This window comes from Oncorhynchus keta, chromosome 26 (genome assembly GCF_023373465.1).
Source record: "Oncorhynchus keta strain PuntledgeMale-10-30-2019 chromosome 26, Oket_V2, whole genome shotgun sequence".
In the NCBI taxonomy this organism is placed as follows: Eukaryota; Metazoa; Chordata; class Actinopteri; order Salmoniformes; family Salmonidae; genus Oncorhynchus; species Oncorhynchus keta.
The window spans coordinates 11,986,632-12,000,461 of NC_068446.1; the positions used below are offsets into that span (position 1 = coordinate 11,986,632).

The following is a 13,830-nucleotide window of genomic DNA, read 5'->3' on the forward strand; positions in this document are numbered from 1 at the left end:
CAGGTACTGTTCTCTCCCGTTGGGCTGAAACTCCAACTGATTATTGTAGCTTTAATACAGAATGAATGTTAGTCTGATGTTCAGTTTACATTGTTGGAGAAGCCTGCTTCGACTTGTGATATTGGGGCCTCTGTCTGTCCCCTCCCTACATGAGTTCTGGATAGCAGCTAACTGGTTGAGCAGGTCTTTGTTCCCACCCAGCACTAACATTTGCCTCTGCCTGTCCACCGCTACAGATCCTTCCCCCTCTGAGGGACATGGCACTGAGGCCGGAGCAGGGGGCAACAGTGAGGGGACGTGGACGCGGACATCAAGCACTGTGCTGCCGAGCTCCTCTTTGTGCTCTGCAAAGAGAACGGTGCCCACATCATATCACTCCTGTCACTCTTACTAGCTCATTTCAAAGTAACTCTTAGTTAGAAGAACCCACTTATTAACCCCTCATAGCACATGTAGTAACTCATCTCTCTCTATCTCTCTCTTTCATCCCCCCTTCATATCTGTTTCAGTTAGTGACTATCCAAGTGTGTGAAATAGATGGATAGATCGAAATAGAGGAATGTTGCCATTTTCTCTTTTCTCTCTCTATCTCTCAGTGAGTTGTTTTGTGAAGTACTCAGGCTATGGTAAGCGCAGGGTTTGCTGAGTGGAGGTCAGGTGACCCACGCCTAGTACTCTAGCGACTCAGACTCTGACACAGAGGAATACAGGTGTGTAAAACAACCATTGATAATGTCACAAACACAACACTTTGTAATACTGTATAGGGACACAATGAATCGTTAGGCTTGTGATACATGACTGATAGCATAAATCGGAGCATGCAACAGAAACCATTTTTGATGGTTAGGAGTGGACAGTATTAACAAGGGAGGTGTTTGTAACTGTGTTCCACAGGGAAGCTAAGGGGCGCATCAACCCAGTGACGGGGACGGTGGAGGAAGAGCAGACAGACCCCATGGAGGGAATGACGGAGCAGGAGAAAGAGCAGGAGGCACTAAGACTCATCAGCCTGTTTAACAGGCTCTCACGGTGTGTGTGTATTTGTGAGCGTGTATGTGCATGTGGTGTGTGTGTGTAAGTACATATATGTTTCAGTTAGTGACTATCCAAGTGCGTGAAATAGATGGATGTTGCCATTTTCTCTCTTTCTTCCTGCTTCTCTCAGGGACATGATCATCCAACCAGTGGCAGTGACAATAGGGGAGAGACTGGAGTCCCTGTGTGGTCAAATGAGGGGCAGTACTGTGGAAGAGGTGGAATCAGAGGGAGAGAGAGGAAGAGAGGGAAAAGTAGGGAGGAGAGAAAAGAAAAATGAGAGATAGGAGGGTGGAGTAAGAAGATTACAAGAGTTACTGCATAGGATGAAGTTACAGAATATGATGGTGAAGAGAGAGAGAGAGAGAGAGAGAGAGAGAGAGAGAGAGAGAGAGAGAGAGAGAGAGAGAGAGAGAGAGATAAGAGGTTGGTTTGTATTTATATAGCACAGTGGTGGAAAAAGTATCCAATTGTCATACTTGAGTAAAAGTGACAATACCTTAATAGAAAATGCTGCAAGTAAATGTGAAAGTAACCTAGTAAAACCTATTTGGTTTTAAATATACTTAAGTATTAAAAGTAAGAGACAATGCAAAAAATATACACTGCTCAAAAAAATAAAGGGAACACTTAAACAACACAATATAACTCCAAGTCTGTCACGTTCTGACCTTTATTTCCTGTGTTTTGTATTTAGTTAGTATGGTCAGGGCGTGAGTTGGGTGGGCAGTCTATGTTTGTTTTTCTAGGTTTTGGGAATTTCTATGTTTCGGCCTAGTATGGTTCTCAATCAGAGGCAGGTGTCATTAGTTGTCTCTGATTGAGAATCATACTTAGGTAGCCTGGGTTTCACTGTGTGTTTGTGGGTGATTGTTCCTGTCTCTGTCTTTGCACCAGATAGGACTGTTTTGAGTTTTCACATTTCTTGTTTTTTTTGTAGTCAGTTGTTCATGTGTACCTTAACGAATTAAAAAGAACCATGGACAATTACCACGCCGCGTATTGGTCCTCTGATCCGTTTCGCCTCTCCTCTTCGGAAGAAGAGGAGGAAATTCATTACAAAGTCAATCACACTTCTGTGAAATCAAACTGTCCACTTAGGAAGCAACACTGATTGACAATAAATTTCACATGCTGTTGTGTAAATGGAATAGACAACAGGTGGAAATTATAGACAATTAGCAAGACACCCCCAATAAAGGAGTGGTTCTGCAGGTGCCAACCACAGACCACTTCTCAGTTCCTATGCTTCCTGGCTGATGTTTTGGTCACTTTTGAATGCTGGCGGTGCTTTCACTCTAGTGGTAACATGAGACGGAGTCTACATCCCACACAAGTGGCTCAGGTAGTGCAGCTCATCCAGGATGGCTCATCAATGCGAGCTGTGGGAAGAAGGTTTGCTGGGTCTGTCAGCGTAGTGTCCAGATCATGGAGGCGCTACCAGGAGACAGGCCAGTACATCAGGAGACGTGGAGGAGGCCGTAGGAGGGCAACAACCCAGCAGCAGGACTGCTACCTCCGCCTTTGTGCAAGGAGGAGCAGGAGGAGCACTGCCAGAGCCCTGCAAACGGGCCTCCAGCAGGCCACAAATGTGCATGTGTCTGCTCAAACGGTCAGAAACAGACTCCATGAGGGTGGTATGAGGGCCCGACGTCCACAGGTGGGGGTTGTGCTTACAGCCCAACACCGTGCAGGACGTTTGGCATTTGCCAGAGAACACCAAGATTGGCAAATTCGCCACTGGCACCCTGTGCTCTTCACAGATTAAAGCAGGTTCACTCTGAGCACATGTGACAGACGTGACAGAGTCTGGAGACGCCGTGGAGAACGTTCTGCTGCCTGCAAGATCCTCCAGCATGACCGGTTTGGCGGTGGGTCAGGCATGGTGTGGGGTGGCATTTATTTGGGGGGCCGCACAGCCCTCCATGTGCTCGCCAGAGGTAGCCTGACTGCCATTAGGTACCGAGATGAGATCCTCAGACCCCTTATGAAACCATATGCTGGTGCGGTTGGCCCTGGGACCCTCCTAATGCAAGACAATGCCAGACCTCATGTGGCTGGAGTGTGTCAGCAGTTCCTGCAAGAGGAAGGCATTGATGCTATGGACTGGCCCGCCCGTTCCCCAGACCTGAATCCAATTGAGCACATCTGGGACATCATGTCTCGCTCCATCCACCAACGCCACGTTGCACCACAGACTGTCCAGGAGTTGGCGGACGCTTTAGTCCAGGTCTGGGAGGAGATCCCTCAGGAGACCATCTGCCACCTCATCAGGAGCATGCCCAGGCGTTGTAGGGAGGTCATACAGGCACGCGGAGGCCAGACACACTACTGAGCCTCATTTTGACTTGTTTTAAGGACATTACATCAAAGTTGGATCAGCCTGTAGTGTGGTTTTCCACTTTGAGTGTCACTCCAAATCCAGACCTTACCTGAAAGAATTTTACTTTTCAGAGTGTGTCTGTACCCCACCTCATCTGTCACTGTGTGTAGCACTAGTTTGAATGTACTGCATACGGTAGCATCACCCACCAAAACACCACTCTTAGAATCACTGTTGCCAGGTACATTCATTGAGAGAGAAAAAAATCGCAAGAGAAGGGACCAGGAGCAGAGAATAGAGTCCTCAGATTTCTTGCCAATCGCAGTGTTGTTATGCTTCCATATCCTTTACTTTCCACTCTGGTTCCTCTCCTGGAGATACCCCCACTTATATTCAAGGGTGCAATGCCATTCGCTTGTAACAGGGGATAGATCTGGTTGAGTGGATTCCTGTACTTGTACACTCCACCCAGCCAAGGAGCCAATCCACTCTGTGGACATTATCCCAATGTGGAACAGATATCACAATTGGACTGGAGAGGGAATAACAGGTCCATGATGATTGTAATCAATGATGTGGGAGCAGTTATTGTGCAGGTGTCTGTCCCTGTCATGTGGTGGTGAAAGGGTATCATTACTTTTGAGTAACATGCTTTTTCCTTATCCAACATGTTGTCATTCCTTCCTCTGCGTATATACTTCCTTTCCCCTCCAACATTTGCTGTAGTGTAAAGTGCATATGGTTTCTCAGGTGGAAATATAAATAAACAATTCCTGTACTGTACTGTCACAGTGTCTGCCTTGGATAGGAAAATAATCAATAGGGGTAAAATCCTCTGAAACTCTTCTGGGGCTGTCAGAGAAACCATGTTTTGTCAGCATTTTCACACCCAAGGAATGATTAACTTGACTGGATCAGAAACTTCACAGACCCAGACTTTTAACTGACGTAACAGATGACCTAGCAAACCAGGAACATTCCCAGAACATTAGCTAAGATTCCAATGAAGTTCTAGTTAAGGTTTTATCTAACATTAGGAAAGAATGATTTTGATAACAAATAATTTTTGTCTTCCAGAAAATGTTTTAAATTAAATATCCTTGGAATGTTCTCATTCACTAAAATGTTGTGCACAACAATTCCAGTTAATGCAATAACACAATGTACCAGTTATATTTTTAGAACATAATGCCACAACTAAATGTGAAAGGGAACGTTCTTGAACATCAGGGGAATGTTTTCTACAAACATTGTATAATCATCCACAGAACTGGACTGTTTCTGAGATTTGCCTCAATCTAATAAATGTTCTGGGAACTTTCAAAGAACCAACTTTGGTTTGCTGGGGGCTCAGGGCTCTGTGCAGGCCAGTCAAGTTATTCCATACCGATCTCAACAAACCATTTCTGTATGGACCTCACTTTGTGCACGTCTGCATTGTCATGCTGAAACAGGAAAGGGGATTCCCCAAACTGTTGCCACAAAGTTGGAAGCACAGAATCGTCTAGAATGTCGTTGTATGCTGTAGAGTTAAGATTTCCCTTCACTGGAACCAAGGGGCTTAGCCTGAACTATGAAAAACAGCCCCAGACCATTATTCCTCCTCCACCATGCGCATTGGGCATGGTGAGGTTAGGATTGTGTGCGGCTGCTTGGCCATGGAAACCCATTTCATGAAGCTCCCGACTAATAGTTATTGTGTTGTCTTTGCTTCCAGAGGCAGTTTGGAGCTCGGTAGTGAGTGTTGCAAACGAGGACAGATCCTTTTTAATGAGCTATGCGCTTCAGCACTCGGCGGTTCCGTTCTTTAAGGTTATGTGGCCTACCACTGCGTGGCTGAGCCTTTGTTGCTCCTAGACGTTTCCACTTCACAATAACAGCCTGTCAGCAACGAGTAGGGCTGAAATAGCCAAATCCATTCATTTGAAGGGGTGTTCACATACTTTTGTATACATAGTGTACTTTACTAACAATAGTACATGTGGTTCAGGGTTGGGAAAATCCTATTTCCAGCCAAAACAAAAGAACACAAACTGTTCCACATTGGAATTGCAATTTTTGTGTACAATTTTAATTGACTGGAATTTAAATGGATTTGACCCCAACCCTGATATGTGGTCAACCACACACTTAATGCAATTATCTTATAAAGTTGTAGGAGGAAAAACAAAATTACAGCTAAAGTTGTTTTTCCCTGTCATGTTCATCAATTTCAATTTTTTATTTGCTTTTGTCAAATACAGGAATAGCATGTACAGAAGAGGAACTGGGCTTTAGAGACTGAAGTAACTGTACAATATTTACAGATAAGAGAGCTTGAACAAATAGGTAAACCTCCAAAATAATAATTATCATAAACAACAAACAGATCAAATAAAAACAGTCAACACAGATTTTATACGCTTTTTAACAGTTACACCTCCCTAAAACCACAGAGCTTTCTTTTAGAAAGCAAACAGATATTTATTTTAATTTATTAACTTCAGGTGTAAACTCTGCTCTCATTGTCTTTTGAAGAACAAACATAAAGAACACAGTTTGCTTAGTTTTTAAATGCATCTTTCCCCCTCACAATTTATTTAGGCAGACAGAAAAAAGGGAACATCACACACTCCCTTAACCTCTCCCCTTCCCTCCCTTCACCTCAGTTTTGCTCCCCTCCACTCTTTTCCCCCCTTCAGCAGTAAAAGGGGGGACTGAGGAAATTATTTTGCGTAGGCCATTTCATGTTACCCTAATAAAACATGATTATTTAAAATAACAACAGCAAACAATCCCAGCTAGGGAGGGTAATTTCCTTGTATAAATAATACAAACCATAACTATTAATACATATACGTATATATATATATATATATGTATATATATATATATACCTGCTTTTCATGTTCAGGTCAAGTGGCAGAAGTCATACCCTTTCACACACTCACAATTTTCAACCCGCCTCCTCTGCTCTCCTCCGTCCTTCTTTTTTCTTCAGTCAAGAGATATTTTGTGATAGAAAAACTCAACAAAAGCGCTAAAAACAGTTCATTGCAGCATCCATTTTAAGTTAAAACTCAACCGTACTCACAGACTGAACATTGACTGTTCATTCTTTCTCGCTGGGAAACAAACTAGAATGGTAGGGTCTGAAACCCCCCTCTCTCCATCTTGGTACGGTCCAGTGTTCTCCACTCCAACTCTCTTGCTTTGTCTCCCAAATACTGTATACCACCCCTCCCCTCCCTTCTCCAACCCACATTCTGCTTTCCAAATGGCACCCTATTCTCCATATAGGCCCTATGGCCCTAGCCAATTGTAGTGCACTATCTCAGACTGTGTCCCCTCCTCCCTCATCAGGCTTTGGTGCTGAGGGTTAGAAGGTCGATGAAGGAGTTGAAGAGGGTCTCCAGCCAGCCCTGGTTAGCCATACACTGCTGCACCACCTCCTCCTGACCAGGGTCTTCTGCTGCCTGCTCTATACTGTCCGTCTGGGAGGGGGGGAAAGAGAATAGAATAGTTTATTTTCCTCCAAGGAAGACATTCAATTATTTTGCTATTGAAATTCACTTGCTTATTTACAGTAATATATACAAACAGTATGTGGATCTTCAAATTAGTGGATTTGGCTATTTCAGCCACACCCGTTGCTGATGGGTGTATAAAATCGTGCACACAGTCAGGCAATCTCCATAGACAAACATGGCTTTACTGAAGAGCTCAGTGACTTTCAATGTAGCACCGTCATAGGATGCCACCTTTCCAACAAGTCAGTTTGTTAAATGTCTGCCCTGCTAGAGCTGCCCCGGTCAACTCTAAGTGCTGTTATTGTGAAGTGGAAAGGAGCAACAACTGCTCAGCGGTACAGTGGTTGCTCCACTAAACGTCTTGCGATTAGGCTGCGGGACTTAGAGGTAATTTGTGGTTTAGTACGGTACCCTACGTCCCCACTTCATTGTTCCAGACCCGTGTAAGGGGTAGTTAACTAATTATGCTTTTGGGTTCTACTGTGTCACTAACAGACAATGAATGGGCTACATAAACCTAAATAGAAACTGATAATTGTCCACGACTTCAGTAGTGCTTACTAAAACTGTTGATACACTAAGGTTTATGTATATATTTTTTGTTAGGATTATTTTGGTCTTACTGTAGTACTGTAGGCCACTCCCGATCGGTCACATTATACAATGCCTAAGTGGCACAACAGTCTAAGACACTGCATTTCAGTGCAAGCTGTGTTGCTACAGATCCTGGTTAAATACCTGTGCCGCCCTCGACTGGGAGACCCATGAGGTGATTGTAGGTTTTTGGTATCTCTCCCTCTAAAAACAGAATTGAATAAAATAACAAACTGTCTTTATTTACAAATTAGTAACAATGTCTCACCCCATGTTCAAGAATGGCCTTTTCCCTCACTCATTTAAGTTATTTGAAAACAAAATATTCTTATTTTTTTTAAACAAAGAGATTATTATTATTAATTTAGAATGATATAAAAGCCTGTTGGATATTCTCACGGATATATTATTAACCCTGTTATTAGCAGGACAATATATATTGGTCATATTGGTCATGGCTCCCGAGTGGTGCACAATGGGATTGCCTAGCAGTTCTCCAGCTGTATCCACTGAAAGCGCGTGAGGTTCAAGGCACGAGGGCAGGGGGCACGGGATGGGCCGCAGAACCGTGCACAAAAGTCCGACCTAGACCATGGGGAAGGGAGGAGGAGGAGGAGGAAGGTGGATGGACCACTACCCCGCCACACTGGCAACACTAAGGGGCATTGCACGAATAATGACGCTGACTAGCGAAATGTTCCCTCTGTTCTGTTCTTAGTGCCAGTCTGCATGTTCAAACTAATACAATGCAACTAATAACAGCAAGTCAGTTAAGAACAAATTCTTATTTAAAAGGACAGCCTACTCCTTCCTCCCAGTTGGGGAATTAAACCCTGGTCTCCAGCGTGCCATCACGACACAGGGATTATTTAGCTAAATAGCCCAGTACTGTTCTCCCGACCATCACGTTTTACAGTGCCATATTTTCCGTTCCGTCCTAACGGAAACCCAGAGGGCTTTTCTTAGAATAGAAACGCCATAATATTAAATCAAATTAATCCCAAACTCTAAAAGTAATTGGAAAGGTAGATACAAATGATTTGTAATGTGGTTCCAATAAAGAATGTAAACAAGCTGCTGTGTTTTTATTTACAGTAGTGATGGACAGCTGGTGGCATTTTGAAAACAGGTTTTCCAACACTTGGTGCCGATTAGCAGGACAAAAAAAGACTCTTTGTAGCCCGGCTGCTATAGGTGTGAACATCCCCCTACCTGCAATTTATTCGATGCTTAAGTACTCTGAAGTGTTACATTGCTAACTCAAAACAGTACAGTATTTCTTCATCAACATCTTTATGCTTTCGTTAATAAAATAACTAGAAAGTTACCATTCAAAAACTAGCTGTTTATCTAAAAAAAAAATGACATTGCGACCAAAGAGAACAGATGAAATGGACATAATTTTCATCAAGCCAGCTTCTTTCTATGGTGCTACCTGTTCCAGGGTTTGAACTACCACGAGGACTTGAAAATGAGCCGGAGCTGAAAGGATCACTAAAACTAAAGTTATTTTGGTTTCAGTGCATTTTCTTTAAAGAAAATGTATATAGCCTATCAATGTGAAGGCATACTATGTAATAACATTGGCAATGAAATAAAGGTTCAATTAAATATATATATATAGAAATGATTGTGTGCTAAAAACATGAATGTGTTTTTGCAGCGCATACAAACATGCCGACAACCATCCGTGGAGATCAGTGGACAAAGGGCGGGACAACGGGCCGCACCAAAAAAACGCATTGTTGCCAAGAAAGCGGTTCGTTTTGCCAGATTCCTAAAATATGTACACAGCATTTGTGTGTTGGAGTCACTTTGAATTCTTAATTGATCTACCGTTTCTATCATAGGCCACTGTAATTGATGGGGGCTCAGTGCGGTACCATTCTGCTCATCTGATGAAGGTGCACGTGGATCAGATTCAAACTTTGAAGACCGAGATCAAGTCATTGAAGGCAGATCTGCAGAAGAGAAACATTATTGGAGGGCAGAGATACGGGCGACAGCTGATGCATTGGTCCAGAGCCAGGTGGCAGTCACCGCATCGCATTGTAAAATGTGTTGCTACAGATACCCGTGCCGGCCGCCACCGGGAGACCCATGAGGCGGCTTTTGGTTTTAATTTAGAATCCTTATTTACATTTTAGGGTACCTGAGGTTGGATTAGAAACGTTGTCTGAAATGTTTGGACCAAGTTTTACAAGTAACTTATTAGATACTTTGTAGTTATGTTGGGCAAGTTGGAACCGGTGTATTCCTGAATCAAACGCGCCAAATAAATTGACATTTTGGGGATATAAAGAAGGAATTTATCGAACAAAAACGACCATTCATTGTGTCACTGAGAAATGCGTTCTCTGGAATGATGAATCACGTTTCACCGTTTGGCAATCCGACGGACAAATCTGGGTGTGGCAGATGCCAGGAGAACGCTACCTGCCCCAATGCATAGGGTCAACTGTAAAGGAATAATAACCAGGCGCTGTTTTTCATGGTTCGGGCTAGGCCCCTTAGTTCCAGTGAAGAGAAATCTTAATGCTACAGCATACAATGACATTCTAGACGATTCTGTGCTTCCAACTTTGTGGCAACAGTTTGGGGAAGGCTCTATCCTGTTTCAGCATGACAATAGCACTGTGAGATCCATACAGAAATGGATTGTCAAGATGGGTGGGGAAGAACTTGACTGGCTTGCACAGAGCCCTGACCTCAACCCCATCGAACAACTTTGGGGTGAATTGGAACGCCGACTGCAAGTCAGGCCTAATCGCCCAACATCAGTGCCCGACCTCACTAATGCTCTTGAATGGAAGCAAATTCCGCAGTTATATTCCAACATCTAGTGAAAAGCCTTCCCAGAAAAGTGTAGGCTTTTATAGAAACAAAGGAGGGACCAACTCCATATTAATGCCCATGAGTATAGACATGTTGCATATAGATCTAACATGAATTGATATTATGCAATTCAAATATCCACTCTAGGATGGATAATAAATAAAGTGATTATTATATAAGCACAACACAACCACCCACAAATGACAGCCAACCTTTCACAACAAAAGGACTAACTACACAGTGCTCCATTTGAATTATTCTTACCACAATGGAAACAGAGAGAGAGAGGAGGGGAAAGAGAGAGAATCAGGAAGAAAGTAGAGAAGAACAACAATGCCATAGAGGAAAGAGAGGGGTGTTGGAAGATCAGTGTTGTGAAAAGCGATTGTGATGCTGAGTCTTACCTCCTTCTTGCAGTCCAGAAAGGTGTGATACTTGTAGTGATGGAGAGAATGATAAAGGCTATAGACACGACACGTCTCTGCGGACAGCTTGAGGTCCTGAGAGTCACAGAGAGAGAGGAAAAAGAGAAGGAGGGAAAGGAGAGAGGAAATAATTTATTAGGGAATCTCTCCAGTTCTCTTGGACTGAGGAATAGGGAATAGGGAAAAGGCATAGTCTACTATGTATTCACAACTTCAAATCAAATTCTATTAGTCACATGGGCCGAATACAACAGTGAAAAGCTTACTTACGAGCCCCTAACCAACAATGCTGCTAAAAAACTAAATAAAAAATACAAATAAGAACAAGAAATAAAAAGTAACAAGTAATTAAAGAGCAGCAGTAAAAAAACAATAGCGAGACTATAATACAGGAAGGTACCGGTAAAGAGAAAATGTGCGGGGACACCGGTTAGTTGAGGTAATATGTACATGTAGGTAGAGTTATTAAAGTGACTGCATAGATGATAACAACAGAGAGTAGCAGCAATGTAAAAAGGGGGGTGCAAGTAGTCTGGGTAGCCATTTGAGTAGATGTTCAGGAGTCTTATGGCTTGGGGGTAGAAGCTGTTTAGAAACCTCTTGGACCTAGACTTGGCACTCCGGTACTGCTTGCCGTGCGGTAGCCGATAGGACAGTCTATGACTAGGGTGGTTGGAGTCTTTGACAACTTTTAGGGCCTTCCTCTGATACCGCCTGGTACAGAGGTCCTGGATGGCAGGAAGCTTGGCGCCAGTGATGTACTGGGCTGTACGCAGCTGTAAAACCTTTCAAGGATCTGAGGACCCATGCCAAATCTATTCAGTCTCCTGAGGGGAATATGTTTTGTTATGCCCTCTTAACAACTGTCTTGGTGTGCTTGAACCATGTTAGTTTGTTGGTGATGTGGACACCAAGGAACTTGAAGCTCTCAACCCGCTTCACTACAGCTCCGTCGATGAGAATGGGCGTGTGCTTGGTCCTCTTTTTCCTGTAGTCCACAATCATCTCCTTTGTCTTGATCACGTTGAGGGAGAGGTTGTTGTCCTGGCACCACATGGCCAGCTCTCTGACCTCCTCCCAAGAGGCTGTATCGTTGTTGTCGGTGATCAGGCCTACCACTGTTGTGTCATCGGCAAACTTAATGATGGTGTTGGAGTCGTGCCTGGCTGTGCAGTCATGAGTGAACATGGAGTATGGAGAGGACTGAGCATGCACCCCTGAGGGGCCCCTGTGTTAAGGATCAGCGTGGTGGATGTGTAGTTAACCTTCCCTTACCACCTAAGGGCGTCCCGTCAGGAAGTCCAGGATCCAGTTGCAGAGGTTAAGTGTTAAGTCCCAGGGTCCTTAGCTTATTGATGAGCTTTGAGGGCACTATGCTGTTGAATGCTGAGCTGTAGTCAATGAATAGCATTTTCACATAGGTGTTCCTTTTCTCCAGGTAGGAAAAGGCAGTATGGAGTGCAATACAGATTGCATAATCTGGATCTGTTCGGGAGGAATGCAAATTGGAATGGGTCTAGGGTTTCTGGGATAATGGTGTTAATGTGAGCCATGACCAGCCTTTCAAAGCACTTCATGGCTACAGATGTGAGTGCTATGGGTCGGTATTCATTTAGGCAGGTTACCTTTGTGTTCTTGGGCACAGGGTCTATGGTGGTCTGCTTAAACCATGTTGGTATTACAGACCCGGACAGGGAGACGTTGAAAATGTCAGTGAAGACACTTGCCAGTTGGTCAGCACATGCTCGCAGTACACGTCCTGGTAATCCGTCTGTCCCTGCGGCCTTGTGAATGTTGACCTGTTTAAAGGTCTTACTCACATCGGCTGCGGTGAGCTTCTGGAACAGCTGGTGCTCTCATGGATGTTTCAGTGTTATTTGCCTCAAAGCGAGCTTAGAAGTAGTATAGCTCATCTGGTAGGCTTGTGTCACTGTCACTCGGTTGTGCTTCCCTTTGTAGTCTGTAATGGTTTACAAGCCCTGCCACATCTCACGAGCATCAGAGCCGTTGTAGTACAATTCAATCTAAGTCCTGTATTGACACTTTGCCTTTTTGATGGTTTGTCGGAGGGCATAGCAGGATTTCTTATAAGCTTCCGGGTTAGAGTCCCGCTCCTTGAAAGTGGCAGCTCTAGCCTTTAGCTCAGCGTGGATGTTGCCTGTGATCCATGTCTTCTGGTTAGGGTATGTGCGTACGGTCACTGTGGGGATGACGTCATCGATGCACTTATTGATGAAGCCAATGACTGATGTGTGGTACTCCTCAAAGCCATCGGAGGAATCCCAGAACATATTCCAGTCTGTGCTAGCAAAACAGTCTTGTAGTTTAGCATCTGCTTCATCTGACCACCTTTTTATTGATCGAGTCACTGGTGCTTCCTGCTTTAATTTTTGCTTGTAAGCAGGAATCAGGATGATATAATTATGGGCAGATTTGCCAAATGGAGGGCGAAGGAGAGCTTTGTATGCATCTCTGTGTGTGGATTAAAGGTCGGCCAGAGTTTTTCCCCCTCTGGTTGCACATTTAACATGCTGACAGAAATTTGTTGAAACGGATTTAAGTTTCCCTGCATTAAGGTCCCCGGGCCACTAGGAACACCGCCTCTGGGTGAGCGTTTTCCTGTTTGCTTATGGCGGAATACAGCTCATTGAGTGCGGTCTTAGTGCCAGCTTCAGCCTGTGGTGGTATGTAGACAGATACGGAAAATACAGATGAAAACTCTCTAGGAAGACAGTGTGGTCTACAGCTTATCATGAGATACTCTACCTCAGGCGTGCAAAACCTCAAGACTTATACATAGTCTGCCGCCCCTTGTCTTACCAGACGCCGCTGTTCTATCCTGCCTATACAGCGTATAACCAACCAGCTGTATGTTGATAATGTCATCGTTTAGCCATGACTCCGTGAAGCATAAGATATTACCGTTTTGAATGTCCAGTTGCTAGTTTAATCTTCCGTTTAGGTCATCGATTTTATTTTCCAAGGATTGCACGTTTGCTAGCAGAATGGAAGGCAGTGGGGGTTTATTCGATTGCCTACAAATTCTCAGAAGGCAGCCAGCCCTCCGGCCCCTTTTTCTACACCTTCTCTTCACGCAAATGACGGG

At 44.0% G+C, this 13,830-nt stretch overlaps 1 protein-coding gene across 1 annotated transcript in view; it reads right to left on the reverse strand.

Moving 5' to 3' along the window:
- Nucleotides 1-5,545: 5,545 nt before the first annotated feature.
- The window catches only part of LOC118358643 (proline-rich protein 12-like), a 44,722-nt gene continuing 36,437 nt past the window's right edge, over nucleotides 5,546-13,830 (reverse strand). Inside the window, 2 exon segments of the mRNA XM_052480250.1 lie at nucleotides 5,546-6,834; nucleotides 10,704-10,799. Of these exon segments, the coding sequence (XP_052336210.1) occupies nucleotides 6,700-6,834; nucleotides 10,704-10,799 (231 nt within the window). The 3' untranslated portion in view covers nucleotides 5,546-6,699.